At 41.3% G+C, this 13,041-nt stretch overlaps 1 protein-coding gene across 1 annotated transcript; it reads right to left on the bottom strand.

Annotated features, from left to right (window-relative positions):
• Window positions 1-215: 215 nt before the first annotated feature.
• LOC306707054 (putative carboxypeptidase X1) lies at window positions 216-10,252 on the bottom strand. The gene is made up of 13 exons (XM_079174343.1): window positions 9,919-10,252; window positions 8,668-8,777; window positions 7,487-7,626; window positions 7,243-7,327; window positions 6,303-6,453; window positions 6,123-6,211; window positions 5,166-5,289; window positions 4,194-4,390; window positions 3,626-3,805; window positions 2,187-2,484; window positions 1,782-1,921; window positions 1,536-1,638; window positions 216-1,192 (listed from the first exon to the last, which is right to left on the bottom strand). The coding sequence occupies exons 1-13, from the start codon at window positions 10,232-10,234 to the stop codon at window positions 861-863; spliced, it is 2,265 nt and encodes a 754-aa protein (XP_079030469.1). The 5' UTR covers window positions 10,235-10,252; the 3' UTR covers window positions 216-860.
• Window positions 10,253-13,041: the final 2,789 nt, after the last annotated feature.

Below are 13,041 nucleotides of genomic sequence, written 5' to 3'. Positions count from 1 at the left end.
AGGGTAAACGTTATATCTGCATTAGCACTTTGTCTTGTTTCTTTGCACGTTCCTCTGTCAATCATCTTGTGACCTCATTTTTATGTTATGGGAACCTCTGTTCTCGCAGCTTTCTTTCACTCCCAGGCTGTTCTTCTGCTTTTCTTCACTCTTGGTTCAGAATTACGCGCTAGAATATAGATTAAGACAAATAAGTAATATTTATTTGAGGTTTTTATTTTGGTCCTGTTGGACTTGAGTCGAACAAATAAAAACAGAAACAGAGCTGTTAGAAAAACATGTCACATATCAGACCAGCTGACACTCTCGCTCAGTCGTCAACAAACACTACGGCGTCATCGGCTATAATGTCGAATGAAACGGTTCATGTACAAAACAAAACAAAAAGTGAATTCCAACTTTAACATTCAACCATGCCTGTCTATAAATGTGAAGATGTCCATAATCCTTCAAAACGTTTGTGTAACTTTTTTAGAAGTTATTCAGTTTGTGTCTTTTTGTGTATAAAACCTGCTTTTTAAATATCCTCTCAATGTCTGTAAGAGTTTGTGTGGCTGCCGTGGTTTAATCTGCTTTAAAGGGTCAGTACACCCAAATACGTCGCTGTGTTTTTCTTTAATATTTAAAGTTGTGATTGACGCATACAAATCTCAGGGGCAGGGGCAAACTGCACGTCTCTATGCAGAAATGCAGAAGAAATATATTTTGGTGAATTGGGCGGACTGACCCTTTAATAGTATCCTCTCTAGTTGGAACGTGTCACTATTCCCAGAGACTATTATCCGTTTAAACTGAACTTCCTGAGCCAATAATCCAGCTCATCCCTGAGGCTTCTTCGGCCCCTCGTCCCCGTCTCTCTCTCATGCTCTCTGGGCTCCGGAGGACCGAGCTTTCCTCGCCTTCCTCAGCCGCTGACTCTCCCTGCGCTGGTTGAGGGTCTTGGTGCTGGCCCGAAGCATGCGGAGCCTCAGGGCACGAAGACGCAGCTGAAGGTCCTGGGGGATCTTCCCTCCTTTGGCCCGGATCTCCTTCAGCCTCTGAATGGGCATTTTGGTCAGGGTGAAGTCACAGATGGTGGCATGTGGCTCCATTCCAACGCGGCACCGTCGCATGGACGGGAAGTAACCCTGGGCCCAAACCATCACCTTGTACTCGCCCGGGTTCAGTAGGCGCCAGTAGTCCCCGTCAGTAGCTGAGGAAATCAAAATTGGACAAAAAAAAAGACTTATTGTTCCGTCTTGGCAGCCAAAATGTAAATGTAGTGTATTTAAAAGTTGCAAAATGCAAGTTAGTGACTTCCTACTGGTGGAGAGACAGTGATTCCTTTGTGTCATCCCAATGTTGCCAAAATGTGGCTAATTGTTCACAAGAATAAGAGGAATAAACCAAAAACTCTCTGTTTTCACTTCTAGAAATATATCCTTGTGGTCAATTTAAGTTGTCAAACAGATTTCCACTTCTAGACACAGTTCCTGTTAGTTAAAGACATTTTCTGCATTAATATTGCATTTAAAATATAGAATTGAGTGTCTTACCTGATCGGATGTCGTGGTCGTGGTCCTCCACCTTGATTACAGCATCTGCTATTCCCTGTTTGGTCAGCTTGTCCCTGACCACACCCTTGATGCCTCTGTGAACCTGAGTGAAGAGGAAACGCTGCACCATGAGGCTCCAAAGAGAAGATTGAGGCAGAAATAACCGCTGGATTTTAAAGCCGCTGCAGCCGACGACTCGTGTCGTTTTTTATTTGTGCAGATGCTGTAGACAGCAGACCGACTGACCTGCTCCATGTAAATCAGCAGAGACTCCTTGTTGTTCTCCCACTCGATGGGAAGCTCACTGACGTGAGGGAACTTATCGCAGGACAACTCCACTGTCACCTCGAAGCAGTTGGTGTGCATGTAGCTGAAGTCATTCATACCTGCAGAAAAGACAGACAAGCATTTAACAATGAGAATTCAGAATTCTTGCTTGCTACCCATGCCAGTAAGCTTTTGTATCTTCACTTTTCTTCTGTCACTGTCCTTGTAAGAATAGATGTCTGCATTTGGTTCCTGTCCCTTGTCATCTGCCTGATGGTGATTTAAGGGTTTAACCACTTTAATTTAAGAGTTATGTGTTTTGTAAGGTCCCCACATAGTTAAATTTTAAAATGATGTCTTTCATCATTCAAACCGGGGACTCACTGCCGGGGACGGTGTGCCAGGCCCCGCCGTTGATGATGTTGTGGTTGTGTGACTGGAAGTCCTCGTAGTGGCAGATGCGGCGGTTGGGGTTGGACATCGCCAGGTTAGTCGAGGCGTAGACGGTGGCCAGCCAGCGGAAGAAAGCGTTGTCCGCCGTGGGGGTGTCCTCCTGAGGGGCCCAGTCCCGGGTGCAGTCGAAGGGGTACACGACCACCAGTTCTCCCCCGTGGAGGTTCGCACTGAGCACGAAGGGGATTTCCTGCATCCAGTTGATGACGGCACGCGTCACTGGTGCAACCTGGGAGGGATGGACAATCTGGATTAGACTTGTTATGTCACTTTTTAGACACCGATATAGTTCTATATGGACTTTGTTGTGATGCTTTTCGTTTATAATTCTCAGACGATCATTTGTAAATGAAATGGCGCAGAAAGTTCTTTACATCTGTTGATTACATTTCTGAAGGCAGTGCTCTGTTCTTCGTCCTCTCAATGTTCAGTCACAGCCGAGGCATCTCTGCCTAAACTACCTCCTGTGTATTACCATCTACAAGCTAAAACAGTAGGCTGGTAGGCTAAGATGTTCCCATGAAAGCCCGACCAGTAACAAAAAAACAAAGCAGAAATTACAAAAAGAAAATAATGAGGTGAATGTATTGAAATTCTGTGATATTTTTACTGTACACATTTTCAACATGCGTTCTGTTAGAGGCCTCCAGTAAAACTCGTTTTCCTTTTCTCAAAACACACACCACCCTTAAAAACAGCTTTTCAGTGTGACCTACATTTAAGCACCAATACAATGCTTTCTTTCTTTTTAAGTAGTAGAATTTAGTGCAGTAATCTGTATTTCTTTCAAACCTCTTCTGAAGTTTGAATCCTCTTCTGTTTTCTAAGTCCTTCCTTGGTTTGTACCGGAAGGTTGAATTTTGGTGATTCTAGTCTTTTACAGCGTTGCTATTGTTCTTAATAATTCCACTAGAGGGCACCACAGCGGTGGGTTATTCACATCCTACACTTGGGTCTAACTAAATTCCTAAATGCTCAAATGCCTCATTGATTGTTACAATATCCTTTACTGTTACGTTGCCCATAGTTGAATGTGTAACTGATTAAATATAAGTTAATATAAGCTCAGGCTCTAGTTCCTCCTCCCCTTGTGTGACCTGCTGCCAATCACAGTCCATGTGTGGGTAGCCTGGTGTTATTTATTTTGTATGTTTTTGTCAGGTTAAGGTCAGAAATGAGGGAAGGTTGCACCATGTAACTTTTCTTTTTGGGTAGTTTATTTAATATTTAGTGTGGTTTTATTTCTACTCGGGGCTGGTTTGTGATTTTGGCCAGGGCTCTTCCTCAGCTTTTATATCTGGCCACAAAAGATTGAAATACTCATATTCATGACGTTTTCAATTGCTCTCCCCTCCACCACATGTCCTTACCATGGCGTCGTCTTTGGTGTAGTACTCTGGGATGGGGATGTAGTGGTTGGGGACTTTAGATTTATCCGCCGCCGTCTCTTGGGCGTCCCACATGATGTTGTTCAGGTCTGGGAAGTTGTGATTCAGGTCGATTCCTTCAAAGGAGTATCGTCCGTCTGCCCAGCCGGCCAGTTCAGAGCCCTGCAGCAGATCGGTCAGAAACGGGGACATTTAGGCAATTATTCCATCACTGTGGTTTCCTTAAATACTCTATGAAATGGGGACTTCAACTTCCTGGTCAACACACCATTTTTGTCACAGCATGTTGCATGTGAGTTTAAATTAGTTCTATTTGGGCTGTTTTTAGTCAGCGTGTCTCCATCAGGCCAATCTGTGAATTTGATGAAATGCCAGTAAAATGATACCAATCCTTTTATCCACCATCCCTGATCGACTAAACCCAACCTGCAGTCCAACCCAGAAAATACAAAGGAAGCAGATCTGCCCTCTCTCCTTCAAAACATCTTGGGCAAACTACAAGAAAAACATGTCTGTTAATCCTGCACAAAGTCACTTCGACGTCGCCCACCTTCTCATACGCTTCTTCGTATCCGTCAGGGTTCATGGAGGGCAGGAGGTGGATTCGAGTCTCGGTCACCAGCCGAACGATGCGCTGGTTGCCCTTCTTGTATTCTCTGCACAAGTACTGCATGAGGTTGAGGACGAGCTCTCGGCCCAGAGCCTCGTTCCCGTGCATCCCGGCCACGTAGCGAAACTCGGGCTCCCCTGCCAAGAGGGAAATTCAAGGAGTCGTTTTATTTGCCAAGCTAGTAAAATGTGGAGGTATTTATCTGGCCTCAACATCAACTTGAGTCACATTAAACATGAAGCATCTGAAATTTAGACTTTATTCTGTAGGTCAAAGTTAAATCCCAGAGCCACATCAGGAGCACATCTTGTTTGTATTGTGTTAGGTAACAGTGTGACCGCACTTTGCCAATACTCGTACATGGATTGGCCAGACTTGATGGGTGGCATTCTTAACGCTGAGACTTCCAAAGACCCAAAATCAGCACAAAGACAATGATTTTCCTCTTGGATTGGACACCAGAGTTCAATAAACCATGAAACCGCTGAATCGACTGTTGTCAATAATTTAACCCAAATTCCCATTATTTCTTCTTGGATGTGAAGCAGTTTTGAAATCTGTTGCCTGAGAAGAAAGAAATAAAAGCTGCCCTCCACTGAATTAATTTAAGCTTTTTGGCAGATGTAGAGATTCCTGCATCTGAAAACATCACAAAGGAAATCTGTCTTGTTTGGTGGAGAGAGTGCCGTCTCCGATTTCAAGCGGTTATCAGTTTGTTTATATGAGAGAGGCCTTTTCTATCAGACAGCCAAGCCTCCCTGTGTGTTGCTGCTGCTGCTGCAGAAAAAAAAGTCTGTATAAACACCGGAGGATGTTGAACTGGGCCCCTGAGAGGAACATGATGAACTCTGGTCCAGATACTTCAGACTTTTAAGGTTTCAACTCGTAGAAGAAGAGTCAAAGCACTCTTACCTAGTTCATGTTTGCCGGGGTTATCCGAGATCTCCATGACGTACAGTTTGAGGCCCAGGTAGCTCTTCCCGATGGTGTAGATGCGGGTGATGTCGGGACACTCCTCTGTCACAGACTTCATGAGCTTCGGGGTTAAGAACAGTGGTGGAGGAAGTGTTTAGACCCTTTACTGAAGTGAACGTACTAACACTGTAGACATACTGTTACAAGTGAATGCACTGAAAATGTTACTTAAAGGAGCAGAGAGCTGGGTTGTGCAGCATCTTGTGGAAAACGATATGCAATTCTGCAAACGGATCCCTTTTAAATGCTACACACTGTTCATTTTAGTAAAAGTGTACAATAATCAGAAAAAAATGTACTGAAAGTATTAAAAGTACTCAATGCAGAAAGATGTCCACTGTGACTTCTTGCATTAAAGTAAAAGCAGGATTTTACTATGGTTGGTTGAGGTGGATCTCCTTTTGAACTATTAACTAATGATTCTTTTCATTTTATATTATTTAGTTTTAAGGATTAATCTGCTGATTATTTTCTCCATTATTCGGTTGATTGTTCGGTTTGTAAAAATTCCCAAAAATAAAGAAAAGAGTTCAATCACCCAGAGCCCAAAGTGACACATTAACGTTTGTTTTGTCCAACCAACAGTCCAAGTTGTTTTGTTTGCAAAAATCTTAATTTGTAAAGTATCTAAAGCTGATGAATGTAGTGGATTAAACAATACAACATTTCCCTCTGAAATGTAATGAGGTAGAAGTAGAAGTACCTGAGTAAATGTACTTTGGTTACATTCCAACTCTGGTGTTAAGAAGTTTGACTAAAAGTCACCAAACGGTTAAATCTGAACTGTGAGGAAATCTGCAAACTGTTAAGAGTCTGAGTAAAAACTTTGGAATCAGCTTTAGGGGAAACCAAAGTTACTCATCCTGCATCAGTGGCCCTGCAGCCGGTCATCACCTTTCTCATCTCCTTGTAGTTGTGCTGTCTGAAGTCCAGAGCGTCTGTTGATCCTGGTTCTTGCTCTGAGTAGAAGTTGTCTGTTGGATCTACGAGGAAAGAAAGAGCACATTGACTTCCTGAAAGACAACCTTTAAAGAAAACGGACAAAACATACCATGTAGCTTCATTGCAGCCTACCGTCGACTCGACAGCCGAGTATCTCTGCCCTGAGGCAGATGGTGCCGTTAAAGTACCAGGTCTGAGGGTTGATGCGGATGAATCGGGCGACGGTGGGAACAGGAAGGAGTCCGAGCACCGGGGCCTCTGGATTCTGGTTTCCTTCAAATATCTGTACAATTCAATGTGGCATCACATAGGTTTGAACATTTGAGGATCCCTCTGCAGATGTGCATTGTTGTTGTTGTTTTAATATAGAATAACAGAATTAGACATTCTCAGCAGTCGGTGCACCACTCTAAAATATCTCAACAGCTACGGAATGGATTGCAGTGCGGTTTGGTGGCGATATTCGTGGTCTCCAGAGGAATCCTAATGACTTTGGTGATCCTCCATCACCAGGTCAAAAGTTTAAGTTGTCCAATAGTTTAGTATGCAGTGCAGTAGCTCATAAAAGATTGTAAATGTTTGTTGACTCTTGAAAATAACTTTCACTCCTGTCTGACTGAAATCTGTTAAAAGGTATTTGAGATAACAGACAACAAACAGGACTGAGAACACCACCTCACAGCAGAAGAGATAACCTTAAAATAAAAATCAACCACCAGCTGATAAGGGATCAGATGTTGCAGGTTTGGATCAAACCTTCAATTTCTAGGTGTTTCCATCTGCATGTTGCCGCCTTCATCAATGGTTTAGTTTGAATTCACATTATATTTTTGTTGTAGAGATTTCTAATATATAAAGTTATACTATTATAATGCGAACCACTAGTTTCAGTTTCTTGCTGTACTCTATTTGTTTTCCCTCTTCCTCTGTAAGAGCAGTTGACTTTTTAGTTCACGGTACATATTTCACTTTGGCACAAACTCTTGGAAATCTGTTTTCCATCAGTAGGAGGTCCAGTGGTCACGGTATACATTCCTCTGTGTTAGAGAACTCAAAATAAATGTGTTAATACCGCTTCTTCTGTCCCGTTCATGCACGTTTCCCAGCTCACAGAGTCGTTGCTCAGCTGGACTTTGTAGGTGTGGACCCAGTCCCAACTGTAACAAAGACCAAGAGATATGTTTTAATATGCAGACTTTAATGCAGCGGAAGGACATTGTGCTCTTACTTGTCTAACCAGTCTTTTTGTGTGTTTTTTTTAGCAGCAGTTTTAAATACATTTTTTGGAACAAAGCCTTTTAACCCTGATACCTGACCTCCAGATGGAGTTTCGGCCCTGCAGGATGACTCCAGTGAACAGGGTGAGGTGGATGGCGTCCACTTCTAGCCACTGGTGTCGGTCCTTATACATTGCACACCAGGCTCCGTCGTAGAGGTCTCCGTCCTCGATGCCAGACTGAAAATACATTTGCACACAATCTATTGAAGGCTCTGCCTCGATGTGTCGCATTGCATGAGATTTCGGTGTTGACCCTGATTTTAAAATAATTGCTTTCAGGCTGCAGAACATGAGAAGGGGGTGGGGATGTGGAATAGGACTGCTGGCTCTGTATCAGACAGATTATTTAATTTTCAACAAGAGCACTTTCTTCTACTTCAGATCCAGTCACTGGAGATTTTATTAATTTTACATGCCAACAAAAGCATTGTGGAAAAAGAGATGGAGAGTTACTTTATTTTATAGTTTAAGACATATGCAGCAGAACATATGTGAATTACAGTGAAGGGGTAAGGACATAATATTTTGTGAGTTCATTTGTATAATTAAAAATATTAACAACGAACCACTCGTACTTTAACAGAGTTGAAGACTCTGAAATGTGTAAATCTGTTGTTTTGGTCTGGACTGATCTTGGATGGATTGTTATGACATTTTGTACAGATATTCATGGTCCCCAGAGGATGATTTGTAATACAGTTAGTGATCATCTAATGCCATTATCAGGTCAAAAGTTTAACTTGTTTTGACCAAATACAAAACTATTTACATTCCCATCAGCCGCTGCTGTACTTTGTGTTCAGTAGCAATTAGCAAATGTTAGCGTTTAGCTTAGTTCAGCCTCACAGAGCTGCTAGTGTGGCTCCAGACTCTCAGTCTTGTTCAAGCAAAAATGCAAGATTTGCTACTTTTCTTGTGTCTTAAATTGTGTGGTAAATTGAATATGTTGGGGTTTTGAAATGTTCTTTGGCCAAAACAAGGAATTTGAAAATGTCATTTTGGGCTTAGGGAACTTTAAACTATTATCTAATAATCTTTTGGACCACATCTTATAAACCTCAGCAGGATCTTTACAAGACAGAAAGTCCCTCCAAAGCTTCAGTATCATCAAGTGAAGTGATGCTTCTACACACTCTCTCTATATGAGTTCCTGTTGTTCTATGTCTTTAAACTTCCATAAGAAGCAGCTGACTGTGCTTGATCCAGATCTAGACCCACCTGGATATTCAGCCTCCCCCTGTGAGGACCCAGACCCGTCCGCTGGTAGGAAGAAGCCTGGATCTGGCTGTCATCGACCCGCAGGGACTCCAGGCCGAGAGGGGGGCAATCTGGAAGGAGAGGGAGATCAAGTCCTCTGTGGGTTTGTGTCTGTGCTTGTCTGGAGATGCTGCAAAGAAACCACTCTGGGACTGACTGCTGACGGGTTAAAACTCTCCCTCATGGTTCCTCTGAGTAAGCAAACGCATGTCTGATGTAATTAGAGGTCGTTATGTGGGAATATCTCTAATCTTCCCGGGTCCGTTCAGTGGAAGCTTGGAGGCCCTCTGCAGAGGAAACTGCAGATAAGCGAATCCGTGGAGGGTTTGAATGTAATTTGAGACGAAGTTGAGGCTTGACGGCCAAAAGAGAGTAAAGTCAAATGTCCAGCGGCGCTACAGCTGCATTGTATTTTGTGGCTTTGGGAAGGAGCAATAACAGCCCCATAAATCACAAACACTAAGAGTACTGGCAGGATCAAACCGTTCTCTATAAAATGTGTTCTCTTTAGGTCAAGGGATGCTTTCACTGCCACATCTTTAAAATCCAAGGAGGAGCAGAATAAAGATGTCTGGTTTAAGTTGAGGTTTACATTAGCACATTTCCATGTCAAAGTCCTTGTATGTGCAACATACTTTGACAAATAAACGGTTCTGATTCTGACAAATCCCTTCAACATGTGTAGAGCTGTTACACGTTTCTTACACGTGAATATTTGCTGATTTTCTTCGTCTTTATGATAGAAAACTGAAAACATTTTGGTTTCAAACTGTTTGCAATGTGTTCTTTACAAACATGTTGTAGACATAGCTGTGTCCCACTGTTTTCGGACTAAAATAATAATCGTGAATAAAATAATAAATATTTTATCTACAATAATCCAACGTAGGTAATTATGCAGCATCCCCCATACAGCTGAAACAAACAATTGATTAGGTGATCAATAGAGATCTTTTTGTTTTTTAACTGTTTTCTGGCATTTTATAAACCAAACAATCCATTAATCAACTAAATATTCTCACATTATAATGATTTTACTTGATTTACTGTTTCACAGGTTTGGAAAAAGCTAGTCGGGAGCTCAGTGGGTCCCTGAAGGCATCATTCGTTAATTACACTTAACTTTAATAATTGGTTTTAATCAGCTTTAAGTGTCCTTAGCTTCTCAAAGCTTCATGATAAAAGTCAAACCAAGTAAATGTTTTGTCCTACCCAGTTGTGTTCTCTTATCTTCCGTCTTGCTGTCTTCTTTTTCTTCTTTATTGTTGTTTTCTTCTTCACTGTCTTGGCTGATGTTTTTGGTGTCCAGCTGTTTGTCTTTGACAGCTGCGGTGGATAACTTTGTCCTTGCTGCCGTTGGAGTCGGTCGGTCTGTGACGCGATCCTGCGGCTGCACAGAGACAGACTCAGCTCTAGTTGTGTTGTTAAATAATGAATTAATCTCAGTTGTTGTATCGTCTGTCAGCACTGCGTCTAAAAATCCACCCAGAAAAATCACTGCAGCCAACGTGCACAATGACTTTTCCATCTTCCTCTCTGTTTGCTGCTGCAGAGTGAGGAGGGGGGGAGACATGGCCAGTTTATGTGGAGATGACAGAGAGCCAGACCTCCATACACTTCCCTCCTCCTCAATCCCACCTCCCCTCCCCTCCCCTCCCCTCCCCTCCCTTCCTTCCCTAACAAAATTGAGTCCCGGGAAAAGAAATGGGATTCAAAAAATACTTTTTTTTTCATTGCAGTTTACATAATGTGGGTTATTTGTGCATCACTGACCCTTTTATTCAACTGCCACATACAGATCTTTACTTTTACAAAAGTGTGATGTGAAAAGTTAATATTTCTGCACAATTAACACCACATTTGTTTCATCTTCTTCTCTTTTTCTCTCATGACCGCATGGTGGAACGTAACATTTATACTGTACCTACGTACAATTTTACTTTGTACTATACTTGAATATTTCCATTTACTGCCGCTTTACAACCTGCTTCCTTTGTACTTTTTTACTCCACTACATTTATTTGATAACTTACTTTTCACATAAATAAGACAGAAAATAGCTCCACCTTTACCAGCGTCACTCACTTCACTACAGAGACATTTGCAAATCCCTCAACATTTTTTATACTTAATGAAAAAAGAGACCAAATAAATCTTGCCCTCGGTACAACACGAACTGTTCTTAAAACCTTTGACATGTAGCAGTCTTTCCTTCTTGCTGCCAGATGTTTGTGGGAGATCACTTTGACATCTGGAAGGTGCAATCTGTCACTAATATTTCAGTAAACTGTTTTATGTGTCAGATTAGCTGCCATCAGTTTATGTGATGGTTTCCTCTGATATCAAACCACTCAGGATATTAATGTATTTTTGTGGGGACTTTTGTGTTACTGTCCTCAAATAAACCTCTGATGCTTTAGTGTATTTTGTCAAGTTTCATACTGATTCTATTCTTAGTTTTATTTGGTCTTCTGTCATGGTTCAGCTTCTTCCCCGTTTTCCTCAGGGTCTGGTGGCAGCACGTGACCTGATTTCCCTCACCTTTACGTTGAAGGAACAGTGTCCTCCGTCCTTTTGCCATTTTCAGTTTACTCCCAAGCTGCTTACTCACCACTCTTTTTGTCCAGACACAATTTGTTATCAGTTATGATTCATGTCGACATAACCTGCAGCTGTAGCTGGTGACTTTTACATTTCTTGGAAAAGCTCTTGCTGCACTTCCTGAAAAACATCTAATGCAAAACAGCTGAAACGGTGTTAACCACCCAAATAACAATATAAGAACCAGACAGTCAATAAATCCTCAGTGATTGTTGATGCATCTGTACCAAACTGTTGTGTATCTGTTGGTCTGGAGAGGCGAGTTGAGATTTATTACAACTGAAAAGCACAGATTGTATTAGATGAAAAAACATCACACCCCTGTTTGTCTACTTCCACCTAAAGCACATCTTTTTAGATCGTCAGCAAACGTCACATCTGTGTCGTATTTAAGTCATGAGCTGCAGCTGTTATTCCCTTGGCTGTCAACATCTGGTAAAGTGAATAATGTTACAAAGCAAGACGACATTTAGAGAAACAAGGAGTTTACTCTCTAAGTTGCATGTGATGTGTTCCCAGGTGGTCTGTAAGCATGTAAACACAAACAGTCCATACAGTGAGGCTTTGTCTTGTTTGTGTTTCCAGGTTTGACTCAGCTGTCAGTCTCTCTGAGAGTGTGTTAATGATATTCCCTTCAGCCACAAGGTTCAGTGGAAATATTCCAAACTTCTGCTCCAAACCAGCTTAATTCAAGTAGTAAATATACCTAAAAATAAAAGCATTTCAAACTCAATTCAGTTTAAAGTGTGCCAGGATGAGGCAATGAAATGCAAAACACATGACAGCATGAAACAGAGTGTAAACATCTCATAATGTTGCACACTTATGCTCTTATTTAGTTTGTTAATGTAAGAGGTTATATAGCGTTTGCTCGAGTATTATAAATAGCCTGCAAATATTGTACATGGCAGGGTTTTTGGGAGGAAATTATATGCATGATTTTACTCTGGAGGAGTTTTATTTTTTTAAGAACATCAATCATTTTCTAAGGCCATAAAATCATCAACTGAAGAAGGTAAAATGTTGGTTTCACATCTGAAGTTTAATAGTTTTTATTTAGGAGATGATGTCTTTGTGGAATCAAATAAACACAACATGAGTAACCGCTTCCTTTTGATATGCAGATAACAAAGCAGAGAGCCAGACAGCTTCTCACCCACAGGAAATGTCCTTTTTCTTGACTGCTAACAGTGCATCTGCACTTTATAGCCAAATGTCATGGCCTTAAAGAGCAAGTCATGACAGAAACTACTTGTTCTGGGAAATCTATCGTACCTCATTATTTTCTCTTCTACATTCATTCAATCTAATCCTAAAAATTACAAGAGAAGAAGAAAATAGATGTCCAATTGATAGCTGTGGCTCTAGTTTTCAGCATTTTGTGACATAACACATCTGTTATTACTGCACCCTCCACAACTACATTGGTTTCCAACATTTTTTGCTTTAGACCCATTAAAGACTAAGTAAACAATACGTTTAAGTATATTCAATTAATTTGTATATGGAGGTAAATGACAATATAAAGTGGCAAAAATAGTGATAATAAAGTGAAAGTCTACGTTACAACATGTTGCTAAAAAGTGCAATATACAGTATATTATTAGTGGTAGTAGAAGCAGTAGTGGTGATAAAAGCAGTAGTATTCTAAAACGTGACTTTTATTTTGAAATCGGAAATACCTGCACCTGATTGGTGCATTTTGCTCTGACGCGTACACGGAAAATGGCCACG

Source organism: Pholis gunnellus (assembly GCF_910591455.1).
Source record: "Pholis gunnellus genome assembly, chromosome: 15".
In the NCBI taxonomy this organism is placed as follows: Eukaryota; Metazoa; Chordata; class Actinopteri; order Perciformes; family Pholidae; genus Pholis; species Pholis gunnellus.
Note: the sequence above shows the minus strand (reverse complement) of the source record. Positions and strands in the feature narration are given on the sequence as shown.